General features: G+C 42.6%; 2 protein-coding genes across 2 annotated transcripts in view; both read left to right on the plus strand.

The window, feature by feature from the left end:
• Positions 1-1,709: 1,709 nt before the first annotated feature.
• On the plus strand, positions 1,710-9,150 carry sac3d1 (SAC3 domain containing 1; the record flags this gene model as incomplete). The annotated part of the gene is made up of 5 exons (XM_080730657.1): positions 1,710-1,741; positions 5,105-5,235; positions 5,758-6,065; positions 7,025-7,307; positions 8,627-9,150. The coding sequence occupies 5 exons, from the start codon at positions 1,710-1,712 to the stop codon at positions 9,148-9,150; spliced, it is 1,278 nt and encodes a 425-aa protein (XP_080586783.1).
• A 3,274-nt stretch (positions 9,151-12,424) lies between these two features.
• cpamd8 (C3 and PZP like alpha-2-macroglobulin domain containing 8) overlaps positions 12,425-27,957 on the plus strand; it is a gene marked incomplete at both ends in the record, with an annotated part of 183,858 nt that continues 168,325 nt past the window's right edge. The window contains 5 exons of the mRNA XM_080730669.1: positions 12,425-12,513; positions 19,555-19,706; positions 21,216-21,238; positions 25,382-25,547; positions 27,625-27,677. Coding sequence (XP_080586795.1) covers positions 12,425-12,513; positions 19,555-19,706; positions 21,216-21,238; positions 25,382-25,547; positions 27,625-27,677 — 483 coding nt within the window. The remainder of the gene's footprint in view (positions 12,514-19,554; positions 19,707-21,215; positions 21,239-25,381; positions 25,548-27,624; positions 27,678-27,957) is intronic.

The following is a 27,957-nucleotide window of genomic DNA, read 5'->3' on the forward strand; positions in this document are numbered from 1 at the left end:
TCCTGTAACAAATAGGTACATGCACTGCATGTGCAGGTTTCCCAACTGGTCTTGGGCCTTAAGCTAGATGCAGAATAGACCCACATTTTTACATGCACTATAACGAAAATCTTGTCTAAAAAGATTTCAAGGGCCTTGAGATTAATTGACTGTTTGATTGATGTTTGTATTAACAAAAAAATGCATATAGCTAGCCTACATATATTCATGGGTTGCATTTGTAGTTCTAAACCGGCCATATTGAGGACCAACACAGGTGTTCAATTTGTCTGATTGGCATAGAACCAATGTTCTACGTTAATCAAAACACCTGTGTGGTCCTCAAAATGGCTGGTGGAGGACTACAAATGCAACCCATGAATGCTGATTATGCTGCCATATTAAAATAAACAAATACATAATGGAATAAATGAAATAACAAATACATTTAATGTAGAAATAAAAGTGCAGATTAATTTGAAAATAAATAAATATGCACAGAAATAGACAAATAAATAAATAAATGTATGTGTGTGACAAATTACCTATGCATTCATTTCCCAGTTTATTCAGTTTCAGTATCATGTTATCATGTTGTCTGTCTGTCTGTCTGTCTGTCTGTCTGTCTGTCTGTCTGTCTGTCTGTCTGTCTGTCTGTCTCTCTGATTCCTAATAGCTCCTGAGGAATTTAAATTGTTCTGTTTTTGATATAGGCCTAAATGTGATATAGCCAGAAGAATGTGATATACAGTACCTTTCTGATCCAGAGACCAACCATTGACCTTAGATGCACTGCGCATATGCATTGCATCGTATTTGATGCGAATTCTCAAATATTAAAATATTGGTTAAGAAGACTAAAACTTAGCAAAGACAACTTTTCAGTATCAAATGAAAATAGCAGATCTACAAGCTTGTAGATCAGCTATTTTCACTACTTCTTAATTAGGCTATTATTATCAAATTTTTGTGGAATCTCTTAGATGTGTTTAATTTTTTTTAAATGTATACTAAAAAAAGAAAAAGAAAAATATGTATATATATATATATATATATATATATATATATATATATATTAAGGCTGGGACTTTAACTGATTAATTGCGATTAATTAATTACAGAAAATTAACGCGATTAAAAAAATTAACGCATTTTAATCGCACTTAGTTTTTGCACCACAGAACCTTCAGTTTCGGGCATACCGATCATAGCGATGCACCAACCAAGAAGAGACAACAAACGCAAAAGGAGAAGTACCCGATCAGAGCACTTTACTTGGCCCATTGGATGCGAAATTTAAATTTAAAAAGCTCACTAGTTGATTCACTCGTACAACAAAATGTGTTTTACTTGAAAAGAATGCTTCTCAGGTCAAATATCGATGTGCGATTAAAATGCGATTAATTGCGATTAATTAATCACAGAGCCTGTAATTAATTAGATTAAAAATTTTAATCGCATCCCAGCCCTAATATATATATATATATATATATATATATATATATATATATATATATATATTATTATTATTATTATTTTTTTTTTATGTAGGAAAAGAAAATGGGATTTTCTTTTTTTACTTCCATAAAAATTGGTCCGTGCTCCTCATATGGGTCCCGACCATAGATGGGGTCCCGACCATAGATGGGGTCCCTACCCACTGTTTGGGAAACAAGCACGCTACGTTTTTCATTGGCTGCTGCAGGAGAGTGACGACACACCGGTAACCAATGAGCGGCAGGAGGAGAGCGCCTCGTCGAATGTGAGTTTTATTTTAAATTAAATATAATAATGTTAAACTTTACACATTTCTCTGGTATCAGATATGATTCTTCCATAAATGTACGTTCATAGAGAAGCATCTTGCATTGCACATGCACCGTTCCGTCATCACACACACAAGCACAGGCAGGAGAAAGTACATTCATGTCTTCCTCACTTGGGGTTAGCTGAGGTTGCTAATGCTAGCTAACAACAACAGCACAAACCACACGTTCTGCTCTAAAACTGAGTGCTTCTCCAACTTTTTCATGTCAAGGACCCCCCAAATTGACACTTATATTATCCCGCGGACCCCCATTTGAAAAGATATGCCAGGGACCCCCACATGAAAGAGATGTTCACGGCTCTAGCAGTGATTCCTAACCATTTCAATGTCAAGGACCCCCCCCCCCCCCCCCCAGTTTGACATGGATTATAGGCTAGTACGGACCCCCATTTGATGGCTTTTCTATCTCTGAGACCCCAATTTATTATGCAAAATCAATGTTAGTGTACAAATGAAAGCAAATGGTTAGGGGCATTTGGTTCCATTTGTACACTCGGAGTTACATACCCAAAGTGTCCATTTGGTTCCTAACTATCATTTAGCTGGGGACCCCCTGGAACTCCCTCAAGGACCCCCTCTTTGAGTACCAATGTGCTAAAACCTATGAACCTTTTTATAGCAATGACTGTGAGGGGAAATGCTGCTATTTGTTCCAAAACGACTGCAAAGATTGATGCTATTTGTTTCAAAAAGCTTTATACCCTGTATATACTGTATATATGTATATAACGTGGCATAGCTCTGTTTACACAATGATGTACCCCCTCCAACTGTATACTATATTATGTTCCCCGACCCCGTTTCAACTGTGTTTAACGTATGGTTTCTCATGCCGATAAAGCACCCTTGAATTTGAATTCAATTGACTGTGAGTGAGTCTCAACTTTTTTCATTTCAAGGACTCTCAGTTTGATATGCATTAGACCAGGGGTTCCCAAACTTTTTCGTCTCGGGGCACCCCATAAATATATTTTTTTAATCCGAAGCACCCCTACATTATAATTTTCACTCCCAGCACCTTATATTTATAGCATATCGTCGTTGTCGGGTGGAAACCTTGTATGTCCAAATCCAAAACCGTTCGTTTTGTATTTATCATCTATAAAATGTAATAAACTTGTGAAAACAGCAGATCTACAAGCACACAACGCCTCGCGATGCGAGGTGTTTTGTAGATCGGCTGTTTTCACTAGTTGTGTGCGACAGTCTTGTATGATGAAGCAGGTCTTTGCTTTACCAAAAGACGTACACATTTGAGCCTTGGAGATACGAGGTTTCTGCCCGACAGTGATGATATTTTAGTGATTATGTTGCGAGGAAAATGTTGAGATAATAGCCATTTTGGTTAGAACTTTGTACTTGATGATCCTAAATATATTTTCAAGTGTCCAAATAAATTCCAAATATTATCAAACTATCTCGCGGTACCCCTGGACTGCCGTCACGGCACCCCAGGGTGCCCCGTCACCCACTTTGAAAACCCCTGCATTAGGCAACGATGATATGTTTATCTCTGGACTGGGATCTAGTCTACTGTTTACGGACTCACTTACAGGTTAATTTGGTTCCTATTCCTAACTCGATCATCATGTATTGGGGGCGGTTCTGTAACTCAGAGAGACTAATATTAAATGTATACGGCAGGGGTCTTCAATGTTTTCAGCCCAAGGACCCCTTAGTTGAGAGAGAGATGGCAGAAGTAGGGACCCCCACTACCCATAGATTCCATATAGTTTCATTGTTTGACAGCACAATCATCAGTGTATTTTGGATTCATGTCAATTTGTGTTTTCAGATATTTAACCACTTGAACCGTCAATACTTAATAAACTTGGCCTTTCACTCTGTACTTAGTCTGCTCTTTTTCCCCTCTACACCAAACCTCTTTGCCGAAAATAGCCGATCTACAAGCTCACAATGCCTTGCAGTGCGAGGCTTTGTGAGCTTGTAGATCTGCTATTTTTGGCTAAAGTTATCAGAATATGGACGCTAGGGTTCAAGTGGTTAATATAAGAAAGGGGGAAAAAAACAAGTTCCTATCACACAAAGATTTGGAGGACCCCCTGTAGTAACTCTGAGGACCCCCTGTTGAAGACCCCTGGTATACGGTATACCCTCTCAGAGCTAAATCAACTAACTACACTGTGGGGACTCTACAGTGCAGATTGGGATCCCAGACATACAAATGAATATCAAATGGGGGTCCATGGGTGTATCTAACTGGGGGGGGGTCCTTGAAATTAAAAAGATTGAGAAACACTGTACTAAGCCAGTGGTTCTTCTCACCCTGTGGATCGGCACCCCCAAATGATTTTGGGGGGTCCCCGGATGATTAACTTAATGTGCAACATTGTTTTCTCACTCAACAGTAAACAAACCAATTTGCACATTTCTTAAGTGACAATTGAAGGACTTTTTAATACCTCGCGTTTTGCGAGGCGTTGTGTGAGCACTGCTATTTTCACAATATCTGCCTCTAATATTTGACAATTTGTCCATAGAACCGTGTTATACAAAATGTAATGCCTCAACTCTTAGTGCTCGTCAGGGTGGGGGGTCCCCAGTTAAAATAGGATTATTTTAGGGCAGTGGTTCTCAAAGAGGATTCAAGGCACTCTCTAGGTTCCTTTAGAGGGGTCTACATTGACCCATACTACATTGACCCATACAAGTCTGTAACTCTGACGTGTACAAACATTTGTACACTGTCAGAGTTAAGGGGAGACCTTGGAATTTTAAAGTTTGAGAAACACTGGTTTAGGGGGTCGTGGGCTGAAAAGGTTGAGTTCCACTGTTACTAAGCTATAAGCACTTTAACATTTTAAATTAGGGATGTACCGAAAGGAAAATTCTTGGCAGAAACCGAATACCGAATATAGGAAACACTTGGCCGAATACCCGAATTCTTAATTATATATACTATTTTCTTTTCTTCTTTTTTTACACTTGCTGTCATGGCTGTGCCTCTGTTGTAGAGCTACATGTTTATGGCAATAAGTATAAGGGTCCATATTGAGTTTTATTTAAAACATATATTTATTTATTGTGTAGAATTATTTACCAATGTGTAGTAAATTTGTAATAAAAGACAATATGTCTCAAAATATTAACATGCCATACAGATGAATTATTGCAAAATAAAGAAATATCAATGTAAATAACTTATTAAAATATATATATTGAATAGCCTATACATTATTCGGTAGTATTCGGTATTCAGTATTCGGTAATATTCGGTATTTGCATCCCTATTTTAAATATGCTGAATTAATTCAAACCATCCCTCCCACCGAACAGCTCCCACTCTCAGAGGAGAGGCCCACAACATGCAGGAAGACCAAGCCAGGACTCGGAGGAGAACTGGCGAGGAGGAGGTCGTGGCTGGCGAGGGCGAGCGAGGGGGGAAGATGGAGAGGAGAGAACCAGAGGTCAGCAAGGAAGTTAACCCGTTCTGAACGGGTACACATTATTGTGTATCATTATTTTATGCTTTAACTATTGAAAAATAGCAGATATACAAGCTCACAGCGCGGCACCGAGTGCCGCGCTGCGAGCTTGTAGATCTGCTATTTTTGAAAAATCGTGAATTTTTCTATAAGTGTCTTTTGAATCCTTCTAAGGTTTTTTGAAAAAAATGTGTCAGCAATCTGGCCAGCCATCGTCAAAGAAAAGGTCCTTTTCACTTAAATGGAGCAATCGAAAATCAACACAGCAGAAAATAAATGTGTGACATGTATTATTTTATTTTCCTGAGACGAGTATTTTATAAAGGTCTGAATTGTTCAGAAATAGTTTTTGTTTGAGCTGGTCCACTGACTCCCGAACTTCCTGCTGCAGAATATTTGTGACAATAAACTTGAACAGTTTGGCACCCATGGTGCGACGAATCTACCGATTGGAATTGCATGATTATGGAAAATGACGTTGGTGTCCCATCCTCTTGTTCCTAGGAGGTCAGCAGGAAGTGGGAACACCAAGTGTCCCGACCGGCGTCTGCCGGTTCATGTGCCCCGCTCGGGAGCTGCGGCTCCGAGAGGCACAGAACCTGCTGCATCGCTTCGAGATCCTGGCGGGCACGGAGAGAGACAGACCGCCCAGGGCCGACCCCCTGCACACCGTGAAGGAGTACTCCCGACCCGCGGCCGGGAAAGACAGCACCCGCCCCGACGACCTCCGCCCGCCCGACGTACTGCTGAAGACCGTGCGTTTCCTCGTCGACGACATCGCTGCCTCTCCTAAGCTGCAGCCCTGGAACGAGGTTGGCTGAGATATTTTATAATCATTCAAGGTTCAAGGTTGTACTTTGTTACATCTTTTGTACATGTACATAAGAGTAAAACTTAATTTAGTTTCCTTCCTTCAGACAATGCGGTGGTATATACAGTATAATAACAGTGGACAATATAATGACAGCAAACAACAAAACAAAAATCGAAAAAGAGTAATAATAATGATAATGACGTAGTAAGATTAATCAATAATAATCCAAATCTACAAAGTAACTAGTAACTCAAGCTTTTATATAATTGTAGTGGAGTAAGATCACTACTTTCCTCTGAGATGTGTGGGGTAGAAGTACAATTATTGCAAATTGTAAATACTGAAGAAAGTAAAAATACCTGAAATTTGTACTTGTACTTTTTTTTTTGCATTCCTAATCCAATAATCTGATGACCAGCAGTGGTTCTCTATGGAGACACAAAGAGCCTGCGTTGTTCCCCATGGAGACACAAAGAGTCTCCTCAAATTATTGGTTTAGGAATAGGCAAAAAACACAAAAGAAAAAAAAAGAATCCATGAAATCAAGTATCCATAAGGTGAGAAATCAATAGAGAAAAGGTTATATATATATATATATATATATATATATATATATATATATATATATATATATATATATATACACACCTGTATATGAATTCAAGTCCCCATGGGGTGAGTAATCGATAATAAAAAAAACAAAAATAAAAAACATAATTTTTGAAGGGACTATGTTTTTAGGTACATTAATTGAGGACACTACTACTGATAATCATCATCAGTAATGCTTATACAGAATCATAATAACTGAGTGGGTGAAGGAAAATAATGGAATGATTAGTTCCAGGAAGTTCAGACAATTCCCTCTTCCAGGGAAAGCGTTTGCTTAAATCAGTGCTTTTGCACAGTAGTCCGTCCGTGTTGACGTGTTCTATCATTTTGTCATTGGTCCTCCAGGTGTATGACTTTGTCTTTGACCGGCTGCGCAGTGTGAGACAGGACATGATCATCCAGAGGGTGTCTGGGCCAGACTGCGAGCTCATTCTGGAGCAAACGGTTCGCTTCCACATCTACGCCTCGTACCGGCTGTGCGGCGAGCCCCTGCAGCTGTACGACCCGTGCATCAATGACACGCACCTGCAGGAGAGCCTGAGCTGGCTGCTGGACTGTTACGCCACTGGGACAGGACCACATCCCAACCGGGAAGAGTTCCAGGCTCTCAGTCTACTGTATAACTTGGGTGAGCAGCAGTGTTGTTTTTGACAGCAAGTTTTGATTTAGTTTTAGACATAGTCTTTTGAATAAAATCTCATTTAGTTTCAGTCATAATTTAGTCTCCTGAAAAGTTTTAGTTTTAGTCTAATTTTAGTCGACTAAATATCATGAGATTTTAGTTGACTAAATCTACAGTTAGGGGCGGCATAGCTCAGGGCATAGCTCAGGGGTAGAGAAACTGGTATTAGAGCACGAAGGGTATAAATCCCGAAGGGTTCCCAGTTCGAATCCGGGCTCCCCCTGAGTTAATGTCGAAGGGTCCTTGGGCAAGACTCTGAACCCCTAATTGCCTCCGGTGAGTAGGTTGGTGCCTTGCATGGCTTCCTCCGCCACCGGTGTGTATGAATGTGTGTGTGAATGGGTGAATGTAATGCACAATCTATGTAAAGCGCTTTGGATTAAAAAGCGCTATATAAATGCACCATTTACCATTTATTTTATTTTACCAGTTGATTTAGTCAACTAAAATGTATTTTGGCAGGCCTTGATGGCATCGTAATGACTAATTTTTCACTTGGTTGCATGCTGAAAATAGCTGATCTACAAGCTCACAACGCGTCGCTGCGTTGTGAGCTTGTAGATTGGCTATTTTCAGCAAGCAACACCTGAGAGCAACCAAACATAAAATTACTTTCTCCTCCACTAGTCCCTCCCTAAGGTTTTAGTCTAGTTTTTTTATTTTGTTGACAACATTGTCAATATATTTAGTCTTGGTTTTAGTCATCACAGCTTAGTTTTTTATTTAGTTATTTAGTTTCCGTCAGTGAAAAAAGGCAGTCGACAAACATTTTTCGTCATAGTTTTAGTCGACGAAATCAACACTGGTGTCGTGTGTGTGTCTGTCTGTCTCTCTGGAGCTAATTTACCCATGTCAGCCTTCTGATTGGTCCCTGACTGACCAACCAGCAGGCTCTTTCTGCCCCTGGTTCCAAACATGATTTACTGAGACCAAGTTTAAAATAAGAATTGAATACACTGACTGAACATCAATACAAAGCAACTGAAAAGCCTGTTATTTCAATGGTAGTGAATAGAGAGAAAGGATTTTTGTCCAACCAAGAAACAGCAACCAATAGATGCGAAGAGAGGCACAACCATGGGCGGGACTTGACAAAGGGTCAATTGTGCAAACTGCTGAACTGATCATCAGCAGCACACTTGTGATCACAAAAATGTGATCACAATGTTTTTGAAACATTTAACATACATTTTAGCAATGGAAGCCAACGGGGGTTCTCATAAACACTGAAACGGAATCATTCTCCTCCCATAACTATCCACCAGGTTCCCCTCGAGTCCTCCATCACACCATGGAGCTGGCGGAGGACCTCCGCGCGTCTCCCGCCGTCCGCCTGTCCCTGTCCATCAACCGGGCCTTCCTGGAGCGGAACCCTGTGCGCCTGCTCCGCTTGGCCCAGAGGCTGAGCTTCCTGCAGTGCTGCGCCCTCCACCGCCACCTGGGGGCGTGTCGCAGGGACCTGCTGCTGATCTACAGCCACGGACACAGCAGCCGCGGCTGCCTGTTCCCCCTGGACAGACTGGCCGGGCTCCTGGCTCTGGAGGGGCCCCTCGCCGCCCGGCTGTGTCAGCTCCACGGGGTGACGGTCACGCAGGACGGCCAGGTGGTCTTCTCCAAGACGTCCTTCGCCGAGCCCGAAGCGGGGAAGCTGCCGTGCTGCAGCACGCTTCATCACGACATGGTGGCCGAGAAGCAGAGAGACCTCACGGTCGGCAGCATCATTCACGGCTGTGCCAGAGAGGTGACCCGCATCGAAGATTTAACCACGCGCTTCCGCGACACACTGTGAGCTTGCGGTTTTTGTGGGGAGCGAGCGACTCTGCCGTGTGATCGAGCTTAAAGTGTTAGTTCACCTATTTTTGACATAAAGCTGTGTGAAATACTTGCCATTAAAATAGTGGTTACAAATGTATTAATTGATTACCAGAGTCCCGTGGTCAGAGTTCTGGTCAGTTTTAGATGAATATTAAGTAGTTCCAATGGGGTGGGGGCCATTTGGCGTGGCCCAATCATTGAAAATAGATTAATCCACAAATTTGTCATTTGTATTGTTGGCCTATTTCTACCATATAGAGCGAGGTTTCGTTCTGATCAGCTGACTGCAAAGCACCTTGTTTTGGGGAAATACGTTGCAGCGGCGTAGTGATACTGGACACAAAAAATAGTACCATGTGACAGAGGGGTCAAAGTTGAACGAAAGTTGGTCTATTTGGTAGAAATAGGTCAACAATACAAATGACGCTAGTTTTGTGGATTCATCTATTTTTAATGATTGGGCCATGAGCCCCTGCCAAATTACCGGAACTACTTTATATTCATCTAAAACTGACCAGAACTCTGACCACGGGACTCTGGTAATCAATTAATACATTTGTAACCACTATTTTAATGGCAAGTATTTAACACAGCTTTATGTCGAAAATAGCTGAACTAACACTTTAAAGTTAGGCTTTATTAAGTGCTGGCTGTGGCCTTGTGGTGAAACATGATTGACTCCTTTTTCCAGAACTGTTTTTGTTTGTTTGCTGTTGGCTGTTAAATGGACCACACTGCTGTCAATACATTTCATTGACTATGAACAGCTTTGTTTTTCCATTAATTACTTACTTTATTTTGAGATCTTTTGCATTTTGTTCGTTCGTAAAACATTACCAACCATATATAAATAAATGTTTGATTGTACATCACGGGACGTTTGAATTTCATTCGTAAAACTATCTTTTCCTCAATGCAGTATTGTTGGCTAGACCTTTCAGATCAAGTACAGTTTATTTTCATACTGTACTTAAATGGAGGACCAGGCTCTGTGGGTTGACTCCTGGCCGGGCTCGGCCTACGTCTCACCAGGTCCTCTCCTGCTCTCACCAGGTCCAGGACCTGTGCGTAGCACCAGATTCCCACTGCCAAACATTTAACCCATTTAGGCCTGAACACAATATGACGCAATATTTTATGCTTTAAATATAAAAAAAAATAGCAGATATACAAGCTCACAGCGCGGCACCGAGTGCCGCGCTGCGAGCTTGTAGATCTGCTATTGATCTTGACCCGATTCTATAAGTGTCTTTTGAATCCTTCTAAGATTTTTTGAAAAACCCAATGTTAGCAATCTGGCCAGCCATCGTCAAAGAAAAGGTCCTTTTCACTTCACTGGAGCTCAGTTAGTCTGTTCTCGAGAGACTATACTATGTCAGTGGTTCTCATAATTTTCCATGTGAAGGACCCCCAAAATGATATTTATTTGGCCACGGACCCCCATCTCAAAATATCTAGTTCCAGGGACCCCCCAGAAGCAACATTTGAGTTACAAACATTCGCTTTGAAAATACATATATCCAAAGATTTGCGCACATTTCCACGACTTTTTCAAAAATAGCAGATCTACAAGCTCGCAGCGCGGCACTCGGTGCCGCGCTGTGAGCTTGTATATCTGCTATTTTTCACTGGTTAAAGCAGTCAATAATTCTAGGCCTAAATGGGTGAATTCAGGAGCAGTGGGTTCCTGACTGGCCCTCCTAAAGGCCTCACCGTGGGTTTGTTGGGCCTCTTCTTCACGGAAGACACAGGCCGGGGCGGAAACCCATTATGAATATTGTATAAACCGTTTTATGAAAGTTGCAGTATTTATTGGTTCTTGTGTTTACATAACCTCAGATGGCTCTTTCATTAAATGCCATGTTGTGCAAAGTATGTGCTATTTTTCTTCAGCTACAAGACGACTAACTACACTTACGCTACATTACCACTTGAGGGCGCCCAAGGCTTAAATGATGGGCACACATTGTCATTTCAAGCTAAAATGAGATTTTACATTTCTGCATACAATGTTGAATTTCAGCACTATATATTATTGTCAAATGGGGAGAGCCCCTACACAATAAAATCTACAGTGTATCCATTATTTACATTATAATCAGTTTTAAATTAAATCTGCAATTTGTATCTTTTGGGTCCTCTAATTTATACCACCCTTTCATTTCATGTAGTTTCTCACAGGATTGTGTATCACAAGTAGGCTACAATAACAATACAAATCCTTTACAAGGACAATTCATTTGAATAGTTAATATAGATGAACTATTTCGCGCAGCATTGTGAGCTTGTAGATTGGCTATTTTCACTACTTCTTAAACATCCATTTTCTAATTTATTTCTTAGATTAAAATTTGATGTATTCAATGAAATTACTGGATTTTTTTAAACGTTTTGAAACAAAAAGGATGAAACCCATAAAAGTGTGTCCCCGACCCGACCCCCACATGGGTCCCAACCCAGTGTTTGGGAAACTGTGTGTGTGTGTGTGTGTGTGTGTGTGTGTGTGTGTGTGTGTGTGTGTGTGTGTGTGTGTGTGTGTGTGTGTGTGTGTGTGTGTGTGTGTGTGTGTGTGTGTGTGTGTGTGTGTGTGTGTGTGTTCGTGTTCGCGTGCGTGCGGGCGCGCGCTTGTGTGCGTGTGTAGAGTGTAGACGCTCTGACTGGCAGGTCATAAGAACGAGGAGCGAGAGAGAGAGAGAGAGAGATCTCGCCATAGACAAGAAAAGAGGACGGATCGCTGGAGAGAGATTACACGTTTTCTACCCTCTCTCTCTCCCCTACAGCAGCACAGCAGTACAACTACGCTGCTTTTCTCTGACTGCAGAAGTTGTAATGCTGAAATGTGAGAGAACAACAGCATTAGCAGCAGCAGTCCTACCGGGGCGGACGATGAAGCCACGTGAAAGAAGAGGACTGTCCGCCGCGGTGTGAAAGAAAGAAAGAAAGAAGGAGATCGAAGAAGAAAAAAACAAACTCAATCGGTATCTATATTCTTTTGCGAAGAGGGATGATAGAAAAAAGAAACTTCGATCCTTAGCAGCCGTTTCCAGGCGAAACTTTTTGCACACCTACTACTTCTAGTCTAGATAGAGGCTGCCGTCCCGCACCGACCAGTCTCAATGGATAGACCGCTGTAGGGCGCAGAGACCCCGGGGTGAAAAGTTAACGGTCGCCGCGCTCACTACACTTTCTGTAGTTGAGTTCATTTAGAGATTCTCCGATATCTCGGCTACTTTTTGTCCCCAAAAAAAATGCCGAGGTTGTGTTTGACAGCTGCCCTGGCTCTCTGGTGGATGGCGTTCATCTGCAACGTGAACACAAGTCGTGGACAAGAGAGGCAGTAAGTGATTGTGTACTGTTTATACTGCACTGTTTTACCCAACCTTTCAGGTCGAGACCCGAAAGAGAGATCAGAGTCGTTTCCCCATGGGAGTGGGACCCAAACTGAAAATAGCTATTTTCTCTACTTCTCAATATATATATATATTTTTACATTTATGGAATTTCTTAGATGTGTTTGTTTTTGTTTTTTAAAATGTAAAAAAAACATTTAATTCTTTTTTTCTTTAAAAAAAAATCTTTTGATATCTATAAAATGTAGGAAAATACATTTTGATGTTTACTCTAGTTGTGACCATAAACATCGGTCCGTGAGTGACCACAAATGGGTCCCGACCCACTGTTTGGAAACCACTGGTGTCGTTCAATGAAGTGTTTTTGATGCAAAGCTTTTTGAACAAAAGCATTGGTTTTGCGTTTCCGACGGCAACTCACTTGCAAGATTTCATTTGGTATTTGGTATAACTATGTAAAAAGCAGGAACATAGAAAAAGAATGACACGAGTAATTTCGCCTTGGTTCATCTAAAGATGTTATCCATGCATGCGCGTGTTAGTTTGACTGGCCTGGGTCACACAAGTTTGATGTTGTTAACTCAAGTTTTAACAACACGATACTCAAAGTATCATGTCACTAAATGGCCTTTGAAGCTCTTTGATGGCTGGGTGATGAATGCGGGGGGTGGAGGGTGTTCCACCCATCTACACTGCTTTAAAGACTGATCTATTATCAATGTTTGTGTTTGCATTTACTATTCTCGTTGCCAAGAATTGTAAACTATTTGGTTACCTCTTGTCAGTTGAGTTGTCCCCCTGCTATGCAGATTCAACAGAACCCCTCTGCACACTGTTATATTGCAGTGGTTTCCAACCTGTGTGTCGGGACCCCGGGGGTCCCCAGATTACAGATATTTTAACATCTAAAAAGTAATCAAGGAACCATTATATAAAAACTGGTACAAACATTGGCCAAATTGTCAAATAACAACTGGTTCTCAGAGTAGGGTCTGGGGAACCCCAGGGGTCCTTGAGGGGGTTCTAGCCTAGGGGGGGCCCGGCTAAATGATTGATAGTTAGAAATAGGAACCAAAAAGAACCCTTGTGTCCATTTTCATCTGTCGGAGTCAAATGAACACTGAAGATTGGATCCCAGAAAGAACTAATTGAATCAAATGGGTGCCATTGGCCTAATGCATATTATCAAACTGAAAAAGAAATTAAACGGTTTGAGAAACACTAGTCTACATTGTTCCAGTTGATTAAAATGCACAGATAGACCTGGTAGGTACTAGGGACACATGTATATATGTTCCATTGATTTGTTGTATCCCTCTGCACAGAGAAACCAGGGTCATACAGTACATTATTATACAGTTTATTAAACATATCCCACTCCACAGACCCAGAGCCAAAGACATGTTCCATTGCACCCCTCTGCAGTGCACACTATTAGGGATTAGGGAGATTATTAGATTAGGGAGAAAACATGCTATTTGTCCCTTTGGTATTATCACTGTTGCTGCTGTCAGCACAGTGCTGAATGACGAAAAGCTTAATCCTTAGTCATGGAGAATCATGTTAATGTGAAGAGTTGCTGTGTTGCCTAATTGACCAGAGGGACTCGGGAGGGGAGCGCAGACTGACTGACTGACTGACTGACTAAATACAGCCTTGATTTGAGAGAACACAAATCCTTTTCAAGTACCCAGCAACCCTCTGATGAGGAGCAAAGTCAGGCAGAAACAGTAAAGGGTTGAGCCGAGCGCATCAAGCTTGATCGAAATGGCCACCAGCACCCGATCAAAGAGCTGGTTAAGCTTTGTGTCCATCAAATGCATTCAGCTTCCTCGTGTTATTTTCTTCTCCAAGTCTTATTTTTCAAGGGGTTTTCTCATGACTTTCAATCTCAGGGGGGAAGGATGGCTACTTGTGTAACTACAGCTCTGTTTTGCTATAGTCACATATGATATCCTTAAACTGAAGGAGGCCCGACAGGATAATAGTTCTATCGTATTAGTTGAGAGAGAGAGAGATGAAGCAGGGACCCCCACAACCTTTTCATAGATTCCATACAGTGTCATTGTTTGACAGCACAATCATCAGTGTATTTTGGATTCATGTCAATTTGAGTTTTCAGACATTTTAACCACTTGAACCGTCAATACTCAACAAGCTTGACCTTTCACTCGGTAGTCTGCTCTTTTTTCCCCCTCTACACCAAACCTCTTTGCAGAAAATAGCCTACATCTGCTATTTTTGGCTATAGTGTATGAATATGGACGCTAGGGATCAAGTGGTTAATATAAAAAGGGGGGGAAAAAAAGGTTTATATCAAACAAATATTTAGAGGCCCCCTGTAGTAGTAACTCTGAGGACCCCCTAAAGCCTCTATCAGAGTCCAGGGTGAAGAGCTATTCACTTCACCGCGGTGTAGTTTTCTAGCTATCACCTAAAAATACATAACAAAGCCTAGGTGATAGCTAGGAAACTACAACGCGGTGAAGTGAATAGCTCTTCACCCTGGACTCTGATAGAGGCTTAAGGGTCCCGGACCCCCTGTTGAAGGCCTTTTCAGTAGTACATGGTCCAGTTTATTCAGCATATCCCTCTGCACAGCGAAGCCACGGAAACAACTTTGTAGTCACATTGCCCCTGGCTGCCCAGCACAGTAATACCAAGCACCTGATCCACTTTCAAGCATGCAGTTGAAGCTGTGCCGGAGCCTGGATGTTTTGTCCACTGCTAATTTGTTTGTGCTGTTGGATCGTCCAAGTCCAGCATTAGAAGTCCCATAATTTGTTGTGAAAAATGTGATGACCTGACGTTTGGCTCCTGCATTGGGAAGTCACAGCTAATAAAATGATAATAGTAATTGGCAATCAGGTGTTGGCCATCGCTCAGACAAAACATTTGCTATTTCGTCGTTGTCGGGTGGAAACCTGTCCAGAACCGTTTGTTTTTATAATAAAAAAAATCACACCCAATGTGAAGTGAGCGGTGGTCGACTGGTCGTGCTTGCATAACGTCTTCAATTGGTAATTAGTGATGTAATACAGGCTACACACACACACACACACACACACACACACACACACACACACACACACACACACACACACATTGCTATATCAAAACGCTGAGGAAAACACATTGCTATGGCAAAACGCTGAGGAAAAAGACTAGGATATAAGTCTAGAATGTAATTGGTGATGCAATATGGCTACACACACACACACACACACATATTGCTATGGCAAAACGCTGAGGAAAACACATTGCTATGGCAAAACGCTGAGGAAAAAGACTAGGATATAAGTCTAGAATGTAATTGGTGATGCAATATGGCTACACACACACACACACACACACACATATTGCTATGGCAAAACGCTGAGGAAAACACATTGCTATGGCAAAACGCTGAGGAAAAGTGGATACAGATAGGTCTAGGATGTAATTGGTGATGTAATATGATGTAATATGGCTACACACACATATTGCTATGGCAAAACGCTGATGAAAACACATTGCTATGGCAAAACGCTGAGGAAAAGTGGCTACAGACACATGCACAGCCACTCTATGGAGCGGTTTACCACCGCTCAAAAAAAATAACTAATAGTGAAAACAGCCGATCTACAAGCATGCAACGCCTCGCATCGCGAGGCGTTGTGTGCTTGTAGATCTGCAGTTTTCACTACTTTTGTGCAACGGCCTTGTCCGATGAAGCAGGGCTTTACCTCGCGAAAAAACATACAAATTTGAAAACTTGGAGATACGAGTTTTCTGCCCGACAGTGACGATTTGGTCGTACATTAAAGATGCCGTGGTTCACCAGAAACATCTGCTTTTCTCAGACGTTTCCTTAATGGAAATTGAGAACATGATTGATTCCCCCTGTCAGTATTAACTCTTTTATCAATGCCATTCGTGTGATATCGTTTTTGACAGTCGCACATCTATTTAGTGAGGCAAACATCAATACCAAATGTTGTATGAGCATTTATCTAACCTTCTTATCTGGACAGAAAGTGTAAGGGCAGTGCAGTGTCTGGCTTAAGGATACTTTACTTAAAGAGGTGGTGCCATAGTTTTGTACTTTTTCTGGTTTTCATGTGTCTAGGAGGTTGACAGTACTTCATTAGACCCCCTGGTGTGGTTGTTATGAGAAATTATGCATTCTCTTTTTATTTGGGTTTTTAGCTGGAGGATGCCACCTGCTGGGTCAGACGTGCCTTTCCAAAAACACCCATACTTATTACATCATAGAATCAACCCCTCCCCTAATTACCATTCACCCAACACACGTGTGGCCAACTTCAGCTGGGTCACCACCCACCATGACAACCACGCATACCAATGAACTGGTGGGTGTGGCCACATAAAAACATCATTTTAACTCTTTCTGTACACTTTTTTGGAAAAATTCTTCCTCCTAGTATAATCATAATAGTAGATAATCATGCTACCCTGCCACCCTTAAACATTTCCTTTCCCCAAAAAGTTTTATACACGTCAAAGGTGACCTTTGCTCCGCCATGACCTCAGCCACAGCCGCCTCCCCTGGATTTAAACGTCAGAGTGGCCGTGTGGAATCTGGGTCGTTATTTTCCCAAACAGACTTCGAGGTTCTGACAGAGGTGCCAGACCACCCAAAGAGAGCACACAGCTCATTGGCCAACAGGTACCATGTCCCCTGGTATCCTTGCAATTAAACCTGATCTGACTGCACAAAGCCATGAGGAATGTGTGTTTGTGTGTGTGTGTGTGTGTGTGTGTGTGTGTGTGTGTGTGTGTGTGTGTGTGTGTGTGTGTGTGTGTGTGTGTGTGTGTGTGTGTGTGTGTGTGTGTGTGTACACACGTACGCACGCACACACACACCCACACACGCACATGTCAGTGTTTGTGCATGACCGTGTGCGTGCATTTATGTCTATGTGTAGTACGCGACCGCGTATTTCCCGGTGAACCTGTGCGCAAAGGTGGGGGCCGATGGGCAAGGAGGGTTGCGAGCTTATGAGAAACAACTAAAATAAGACCTTAAAACCTGGCGAAAACAGTTGCGTGCATTAGCGGAAGATGACGATAAAGGAAATCATTAAATGGAAAACATTAAATCAACTTCTGAAAATGCTTCTAAGCCTACACTATAGCCTACTAAAACTAGTGAACCGCGATCTTGCCACACGTGAATAATTGTGGTTGTAAACAATAACACAGACAATATAAATCCTTAGTCTGGTTGTGGGAAGAAAAGGTTATAATCATGGCCCCAAATAACTTTTAAATATCTTGCAATTGGCGACGAGTCTCAAATCAGCAAGAGTGCCTCTCATTCTCAATACATAAAGGCTAAACTATATAACCTCTCCATCCTCAGCAATAGTCAGTGGTGAGTGTTCGTGTTCCCCACACTCCCAAGCCCCCACCGTTGCGCTTAGGTTCACCGGGAAATACTCGTCGCGTGTAGTACATGTGTGAACGAGTTAGATAGATGAAACGCCAAGGGAGTGTGAGAGGAAATACATGCTTTCAAATGTTTATGGATCTACGGTAATTTATAGTCTATTATATATATGCTCCATGACTTATGATGTCAGCTGCACCTCCTTTGTTTCCTCGAAAGCAATGTTATTTTGAACTCAATCACAGGAAAGAGCGAAGGCTCTTTTATGTAACTTCATAATTTATGGTGTGTTTCTTCACCTCTATTGCTTCCTTGAAAGCAATGTTATCTTGAACTCGGAACTCCCATGGCCTTGTAGCCAAAGGTAAGTTGAGTTTCAGGGAAAACGGGAGAACTTCACCAAGCTGTAAGGGTTTCTGTTGTTCTCTCTCTCCTTTCAATGTCCAGTTTCCATCTCTCGTCCTTATCTCCATCCCCTACTCTCCTCTCCTCTCCCTCCTCCATCCATCTGCCCTTCCATCGCTCTCTCCATCCGTTGGTTGTCCCCCTCATCAACCTGTCCACCCTTATGCACTCTTTCTTTCCCTCTCTTCTACATCAGTGGTTCTCAACCTTTTCAGGCCACAACCCCCAAATTAATCATAATAATCTTTATTTTATTTTTAAGATTAGTGTTTTTGGATTTTATGCCTTTATTGATAGGACAGTAGACTGACAGGGAGGAGAGATTAGGGAGTGACGGCAAGGGTAGTCCGGATCGGGAATTGAACGGGTGATGCCGCCAGGCATCCATGCCTAAGTGGCAATGGCTAAGTGGTATGCACCCGGACCAGTAGGCCAGCGGGCGCCCCAAGGACGGTTTAATTGTGAAAATAGCAGATCTACATGGTCACGACCCCTCGCAGCATGCAGATCGGCTATTTTCACAATTTCTGCCTCTAATATTTGACAATTTGGCCAATGTTTAATTTGTCATTTTAGAGGCATTAAAAAAAAAGGCATTAAATTGTCACTTTAGAAATGTGCATAAACCCATACACTTTATATTGGTTTGTTTACTGTTGAGTGAGAAAACAACGTTGCACATTAAGTTAATCATCTGTAGGGATGGGTATCGTTCACCTTTGAATCGATACGATACCTTTTTCGATACCTGGGAATCGATACAATACCCTTTTCGATACCATTTTCGATACTTTTTATTTAAGTTTAAGGTTACGGAAAGAGTGGTGACTCGCTGCTGCGGTAGAGCAAAAGTGATGATGATGATCACACAGTGTGGCGGAGCGGAGAGTATAGACGTTGGATAATCACCATAATAATAAACATTATAGGCTATTGTCGGCTATTTTCCACAGTAACGAGTGTAGCCTACTAAAGCAGTCATTAAACTCTCAGTAGCCCAACTGTTACAGATGCGACCGGCCAGGGGTGCGTTCCAGAGTATCGAAACGAGGTATCGTTCGTTTTTACGTGAACCGATGCCCGATAGTATCGACGTCATGCGATCGATACCATTAAAAGTATCGCAGACGATACCCATCCCTAATCATCTGGGGACCCCCCAAAATGAAAAGCACTGTTCTACATGAATCTAACCTTCTCTCACTCTCTCCACCCCACCTCTCCTGCTCAGGGGATACCTGGTCGTTGCCCCTTCAGTGTTCCGAGCAGGCGTGGAGGAAAGTGTCAGCGTGACCATCTTCAATGCCAAGGCAGAAACACGCGTCCAGGCACAGCTTGCTGTCAAAGGAGACACAGTGGCCCACGGCCACGCCACCATGTTCGGTGAGAATACCATGTCTCAGCACAATGTTGTTTGATTTGAAAATGCCTTGTTTAAGCCCATATCTGGGAATGCCCATATTGGGACATATTGTGTCAATCTAACCAGTGTGGTTGACACGACATGAGTCACACTTGCAAATGAATTCCGTCCTTGTCCATTTTATACCCATATATTGAGAGCGCCGCTGAGGCTTATGGGTAATGTAGTGTTTTTGCTAATCTGGCGATAAAATACTAATATTGATTATTATTCATAGGTAGAAACGCCAGGAGTGCTAATTTTTATATAAAGACGTTTCCAGACGTATTTGTGGCTATTTTTTCAGCCAATGTGTTAAGCGCATATCTGGGAATGCCCACATTTGGCAATACCCATATTTGGCAATGCCCATATTTGGCAATGCCTATACAGTATATAGATGCTCCATATATGGCCAAGACAGAATTCATTTTCAAATCAAGACGGCTGACTATCATCACCTGGATCTCCATATATGAAGATCACAACACTGACCTCATCAAACCCTGGATATCCATACATGGAGACGACTGGATCATCACCTATACTAGATCTCCATATACTGTATGGAGCTGCTCAATACCCCTACCTCATGGACTCCATATATGGATATAGCTGACCTGTTCTGACATCACAGTGATGACTCGACCAGCTCAGCAGAAGGGTATACATGCCAAAGCAGCCATGTGCACGCGCTCATGCGCGCGACCTTAGGGCTCTGGTAATATTGAGGTACTGTATTTGGTCATATTGAGATAATTGATGTTGTCCATATCGACTCCTGACATACACTCATGCCATGACTACTGTCAGGATCCTCCATGGCCATTCCCCTGGGCCTGGACGGTGAGGCCTCATGGCATCATCCCACCAGGCCATGGTTGTGGTATACACGCCTGTGTGATCTGTTTGAAAGCACCGCTAATGGATGAGGCTGGCATGGAGACAGCCTACAGCTGGACTCCCTGCTAACCCGGCCTGTACCACTTGAACCCCTTTCTTACACGCACGCACGCACGCACGCACGCACGCACGCAGGCACGCAGGCACGCACGCACGCACGCACGCACGCACGCACACACACACACACACACACACACACACACACACACAAAGAAACCCCCCCCCCAGAATAGCCATGCTGGGGTTCTAGTGGTTCCGACTGGGCCAAAGCCTAGTAGCACACTAGTTCAGCGATGGATTGATTTTGAGCGGTTGGGTAATAACGATTTTATACAGTTGGTTGGCTCGTTATAAGCAGGATGTGTAGTTATGTATGGGTGAAAAATGCTCCAGTTTTAAGTGTACCACATAAATATTAAATTGCGTAAAAAAAATATAATAATAACTATTTTCCCCCAGTGAGGCAGAAACTATTTTATTGGGATCATGTTATTAAAGTGATATACAGTCAATTTCCGTTGATACACAATCCACAGAAATACTTCACTTTGCATTTATGCCTTTCTAATTATGGTTTTCTATTGCAGACAAAGGCACCATCAAATTAAAGGTGAGTTCAACCAGGTCTGCCGTCTCAATGGTCTTTGCTTATTGTAGTCGGGGGATATCTTAAAAAGTCCTGGAATAAATTCCTTACCAAATTATTTCTTCACCAATGTGTTTGTAAAGGTGTCTAGTAACACATCTCACAAAGACTGAAATTCAGTTTCCCTAGGAGAATCCTTGACAGCTGCTGAAAGTTGGGGTCCCATTAAATTAACTATACAGGATAAAACACACCAAAATAAATATGCTTGAAGTAGCATGTGAGGGGTCAAACTAGGGGTTTTTCATGATTCTGAATCCATTGCAAGCATTTTGTTTTGCACGAAAAACATTCCTTGGGGTAAAGGCGGCTCCCACAAAACTGTGAAAAGTGATGACTCATCACTAAACCATAGTTTTGTGGGGGCTTTTTTTGCCCCGGGAATGTTTTTCATGCAAAACAAATGCTTGCAATGGATTCAGAATCATGAAAAAACCCTAGTTTGACCCCTAGTTTGACCCCTCACGTTTTATCCTGCATAGTTAATTTAATGGGACCCCAACTTTCAGCAGCTGTCAAGGATTCTCCTAGGGAAACTGAATTTCAGTCTTTGTGAGATGTGTCACTAGACGACACCTTTACAAACACATTGGTGAAGACATTTTTTTGGTAAGGAATTTATTCCAGGATATGACACTTATTTCTGAAGATATCCCACCGACTACTGTCATTCTTATTCCCCGCCATCCTACAACATGCTTCCCTTTCCAGCGTTCTTTTCAAATGGACGGCGATAGTTTAGTGGCGACAGCTGCACAGTAGTGAGAGAGCCTGCGTGTCTGTTTGTGCGCATTCCTCAGGCAACATGCAAAACACTATTTGTAATGCAACATCTGTCTTTGCACATTCATTGGGAATAAGGTAACAGCCTCGATGTAATATGCAACAGCTGTTGACGTGCATGCATGGTGCGCCGCCCCCCGAAGGCTGGAATGGATCAATCTAGCATGCACGACTTACTTCATTCCTTCTCTCGCCCCACTCCCCTGCTTGTTCTTCCTAATCCCCTTCCATTACTCCTTCCTTCCGCCCATGTTCACATGAGCTGCGGTCTTATGAAGCATGCAGGGCCATTAGCCCTTGTCTTTGTAGCCGTGTGTTGGTCTGCGTGCCACGGTCATGCCACTGTAATGTATGCTAATTAGAGCCTGACCCACGCCAGCTTTTGGGGTTCTCAACCTGTGGGTCGGGACCCCCAAGGGGGTCTCCAAATTATTTTGGGGGATCCTCAGATGATGAACTTAATGTGCAACACCGTTTTCTCACTGAACAGTAAAACCAACCTGAAGTTTGAGTGTATAGAGGGTATATGCAGTTTATGCACATTTCTAAAGTGACAATTTAAAGGGGAAGACCACCCATTTTCAATATTGAACTATATCATTAATATACCTTAGAGGAGTTGTGTGGAAATTAAAAAAAAGTTCCCCCTCTTCTGTGTTACCTAGAACTGGAGGATTGATTTTGGGGTTTGTATTGTAAAGTACAACTTGATGACATCACACATTGTACTTTACAATACAAACCCCAAAATCAATCCTCCAGTTCTAGGTAACACAGAAGATAGGTATATTAATGACATAGTTCAATATTGAAAATGGGTGGTCTTCCCCTTTAAGGACTTTTTAATACCTAAAAAAAAAGGGGGGGGGGGGCACGGTGTTGCAGTGCTTAGCGCTTCGCCTCACAGCTAGAAGGTCCTGGGTTCGATTCCCGCCGGGGGACGCTGTGGGTGCTGGGGGCGTGTTCCTCCCTCCGCATCATCAGCACCCACACCCTAGGTGCAGAGGTCGCGCTAGGATTTTTAACAGCTGGTCACCGTGACCGGCATGATAAAAATTTACCGGACATCTGAAGAAAATACCGGACATTTTAAATTACACGCAGGTGCACAAAAAGCCAAAAGCAACAGTTAAAGTATTAGGCCTACTCACTGTATAGTTGGGACTGAAAACGAATTGAATGAAAAAGTAGGCTAAAAAGAAAGAAAGAAAAAAAAAACGCTTCAATCTTGCATAAGGGAATTAATTATATTGGACTAATCGTGCAGGCTGTCTGCATGTGGCACACTGCTTTCACAACAAAGTCTTTCTGTCATCATCTTTGACGCCAACAGTACAATACCATGTCTTGACTTAAGAATATTGAAAAATAGCAATTGCTTCATAAGGTTGATGGATTCATCTGGCCAGCAATGAATCCAATAGGGTACTCACTGTCGAGTGGTGACACAGACAGACAGTGCGTCCGTGCGCATGTTATGCAACTTTGGGAGAGTTGAAAAGGCTCTTCCTACTCTACTGTCTCCACTCCATCTCCTCATAAAGAACTTATGGGTTGATTGCTGACCGTGCGTGCATTTCTTATTAATTCCCATGGCTTTACATGCAGACAGTGTGTCGCAAACTGACACTGAAAAGAGCAAGCGAGCGAGAGAGAGAGAGAGAGAGAGAGAGAGAGAGAGAGAGAGAGAGAGAGAGAGAGCGGGCGGGCGAGCGAGCGAGAGAGAGAGAGAGAGAAAGGCAGCCTGCGCAGACAGCGATAATAATAAATGACCATTGGTTTTTCAATCGGTCAGAATGTCCGATTGACCATCGGTCTTGGCCATAAAAAACAGTCAAAACCGGCAATTACCGGTCTAACGCAATCTGTGCCTAGGTGGGGTTGGCGATAGGGCCTTTCTGTGTGGAGTTTGCATGTTCTCCCCGTATCTCCTAGGGTTGATACCCTCACAAAAACATGCAGTAATCCTGTTCTCGATAATGCCTCCCCCTGGCCAGCTGGGGCGCCTGATGGAGGCGAAAGGAACTGGTTGGAATAACGTGTTCCTTCCACGTGCTATGTCCATCCCAGGGAAATCCCCCCTGTCAGGTGAAAAGAAACAACTTTGACTACCCATGCATTGAAGGAAGCATGAGGTTTGTCCGTTGTCTCCCCAGGCGCGGCAGAGGGAGAGCAGAGCCCAGGATTACATAGGCAATTGGCACTGGGTGAAAATGGGTTACACAATTGTGAATACAAATAATAATAAAAAAAAAAGACAAATTAAACATTGGCCAAAAATTTTGAGGCAGACATTGTGAAAATAGCCTATCTACATGCTCACAACGCCTCGCGTCAGGGTGGGGGGTCCCCAGTTAAAATATTATTATTTCGGTAAAAGTAACTAATAACTAAAGTTTTGAAATAAATGTAGTGCAGTAAAAGTACAATATTTGGATCCGAGATGTAGTGGAGTAGAAGTAAAAGTATTGGAAATTTGAATTTCTAAGTAAAGTACAAATAACTCAAAAGGATACTTAAGTATAGTACGTAAGTAAATGTACTTAGTTATTGTACACCACTGTTTGGATCTTTCCTCTTCTTCTTTGCTTATATGCGTTTGGTGAATCCAGCCTTGATCTTTGTCAAACAGGGTTCCCACGGTCATGAAATTCCTGGAAATATTTTGAAATTAGAAAAATATTTTTCCAGTACTGGAAAAGTTTTGGAATTTATCAAGGGTCCTGGAATGTCCTGGAAAAAATAGCTATGCATTGTCTTTGGTTATTGATTTTGTTAATACCTCTGAAATGACAAATTAAACTTTGGCCAAATTGTCAAATATTAGAGGCACAAATTGTGAAAATAGCCGATCTACATGCTTGCGAGGTGTTGTGAGCATGTAGATCTGCTATTTTCACAATAGAAACATATTATACAAAATTCCTCAACTCTTAGTGCTCGTCAGGGTGCCGGGGTCCCCAGTTAAAATGAAGATTATTTCGGGGGCCACGGACTGAAAAGGTTGAACCACTGGCATACACTACCTGTCTTTGGGCATTGCACATAGGAGTACGCGACCTGTTATTGAGGCTGAATTATTGTTATATAGTCCTGGAAATTGGGTTAAATATTCTGGAAAAAATTTGGAAAAGTTTTGGAAATTAATTGGTAAAAATGTGTGGGAACCCTGGTCAAGTCCTTCCTGTCTGGGTGTGTGTGTGTGTGTGTGTGTGTGTGTGTGTGTGTGTGTGTGTGTGTGTGTGTGTGTGTGTGTGTGTGTGTGTGTGTGTGTGTGTGTGTGTGTGTGTGTGTGTGTGTGTGTGTGTGTGTGTGTGCCACCAGGTTCCTCCGGGACTGAGAGGCCAGGCCCACCTGAAGGTGTGGGGGAATCGGCACCTCACGGAGGGAGGCTACATCTTCCACAACTACACCACGGTCACGGTGGAGAGCAAGGGCGCGGCGGTCTTCATCCAGACCGACAAGCCAGTCTACAAACCCAAACATAAAGGTCTGCTCATTTCTACTTCATTAGATATCACAGTAGATCAGGGGCGTCACACCAAATTCTGGGCCCTGGGTACAAGGATTCACTGCGGGCCCCCCGTGTATCTTAACTATTGAAAAATAGCAGATATACAAGCTCACAGCGCGGCACCGAGTGCCGCGCTGCGAGCTTGTAGATCTGCTATTTTTTGAAAGATTTTGAACATTTTGTGTAAGAAACCTATGTTTCCATGTCAGTGGTGCTCAAACCTTTTCACGTGAAGGACCCCCAAGATGATAGGTATTTGGCCACGGACCCCCATCTCAAAATATTTAGTTCCAGAGACCCCCCAGAAGAAAATTTTGAGTTACAAATGTCCGCTTAAAAAATACATATATTCAAAGATTTGCATACATTTTCACGACTTTTCAAAAATAGCAGATCTACAAGCTCGCAGCGCGGCACTCGGTGCCGCGCTGTGAGCTTGTATATCTGCTATTTTTCAATAGCTAAAGTTGCTTGGGCCCCTCCACCTTGGGCCCTAGTAACTCGGTCCCACTTTCCTCCCCCTTGTGACGCCCCAGCAGTAGATTACCTGCAATGCATCTGTGTGCACAGGGGAACTTGAGCCACACTACGGGTCGAGCCACCATAAATGGTAAATGGTGCATTTATATTGCGCCTTTATCCAAGTTGCACACACATTCATACACCGATGGCGGAGGAAACCATGCAAGGCACCAACCTGCTCACCGGGAGCAACTAGGGGTTCAGAGTCTTGCTCAAGTACTCTTCGACACTAACTCTGGGGGAGCCCGGGATTTGAACTGGGAACCCTTCGGGAACCCTCTGTGTTCTAATGACGGTTTCTCTACCCCTGAGCCACTGTCGCCCCTATGGCAGCCTTTTATTAGGGCCCCACAAAAAAAAGGCTGTATGGATCATACTCTGGCCTGATCTATAGTATGATGGCTTCTCTTGCACCTAAAATAAGCAGATCTACAAGCATGCAGATTTACAAGAACTTGTAGATGCACTATGTTCGGCACCGGGCACCCTCAGACAACACAGGGACAGTTTTTTTTTAATGTTTGACAAGCCTCTGCGCCAACAAACACAATTAGCAGTGCTCGTGGGTAGGTGCGTCTGACGTGGGCATGGGATCGTATCCTCGCCACTGCACTGATAATGACTCCTTTTGGTTGTTGTCACATGGTTGTCTAATGTCTACGTGCCCTCGCCAAGCCAACAGATGGGGAGTTGGCAGCGACGGGCAACGTATTACAGACATGGAAATGAGAGAATGAGCAACAACTAAATTGGGAGAAAACAGGGGAAAAACAGAAAGTACAAAAGTTAAACACTGTCATGTGTGAGCTGAGGCCGGGCTTAAGCAGATATGTATTAACGAATGGCCACAATTCATGATAGAAATCAAGCCCTATCAGTACGACTGAACTGCAGCCAATTAAATAAAGCAATTTGGACACAGGGCGGCGTTCTACATTTTGGTTCCCACGTATTCAAACCAGGTGCGAAGATTTGTTTTGCTCTTTGTGTTGTGTCCATTGTAGGGATGGGACGATACGAACATTTCATATCACGATTATTGTGACAAAAGAAATCGCGTTTTACGATTATTGTCGCGATAATCAAAATCCATTATCCTGGGGCAGAACATGTGCCAAAAAATAGCCGATCTACAAGCTCACAACGTTGTGAGCTTGTAGATCTGCTATTTTTTGGCAAAGACATTTGATAGAGAGTGAAAAAAAGACGTATAGTACATATATTATAAGTATCTTTTACCAATTATAGAGGGTTTAAGTGGAACCGGATATGCAGCTCTAAAAGGTGAATTGATCCCCCAATGCATGACGGAGGACGATACCACAATAAATTAAATCTCCACGATACGATTATCGTGAGTGTTTATTTATCACGATAAATGATAATATGGCTTATCGTCCCATCCCTAGTCCATTGAACAGAAGGTAATGGAGTTACCATGCCGTGTTTCAAATACAATAACATGTTTTCATTCCTGGGAGACCTTGTCCCGTTGGTGTCTCTGAACGTGTGATCCTCTGCTTGCTTTCAGTGCTCGTCAATGTTTACACAGTGACCCCTGACCTGAGGCCGGTCAGCGACAAGGTGAGGTCACTTTTCTTCCCTAGAAGAATATAAAACGGGAATGAACAGCTGCTTGTCTTAAACACGGTGGTTCTCAACCTGTGGGGCGGGACCCCCCGGGGGGGCGATTATTTTGGGGGGTCCCCAGATGATTTACCTAATGTGCAACACTGTTTTCTCACTCAACAGTAAACAAAGTGGGTCCCATCCTAGTTTACAGTACACTTTAAGACATGATAAGACAGAATAAAGCCATAATAAGAAATAATGTGTTGGTAATTAGAACTAATATTATTTTATT

The sequence above is a fragment of the Nannobrachium achirus genome, assembly GCF_963921795.1.
Source record: "Nannobrachium achirus genome assembly, chromosome: 1".
NCBI lineage: Eukaryota > Metazoa > Chordata > Actinopteri > Myctophiformes > Myctophidae > Nannobrachium > Nannobrachium achirus.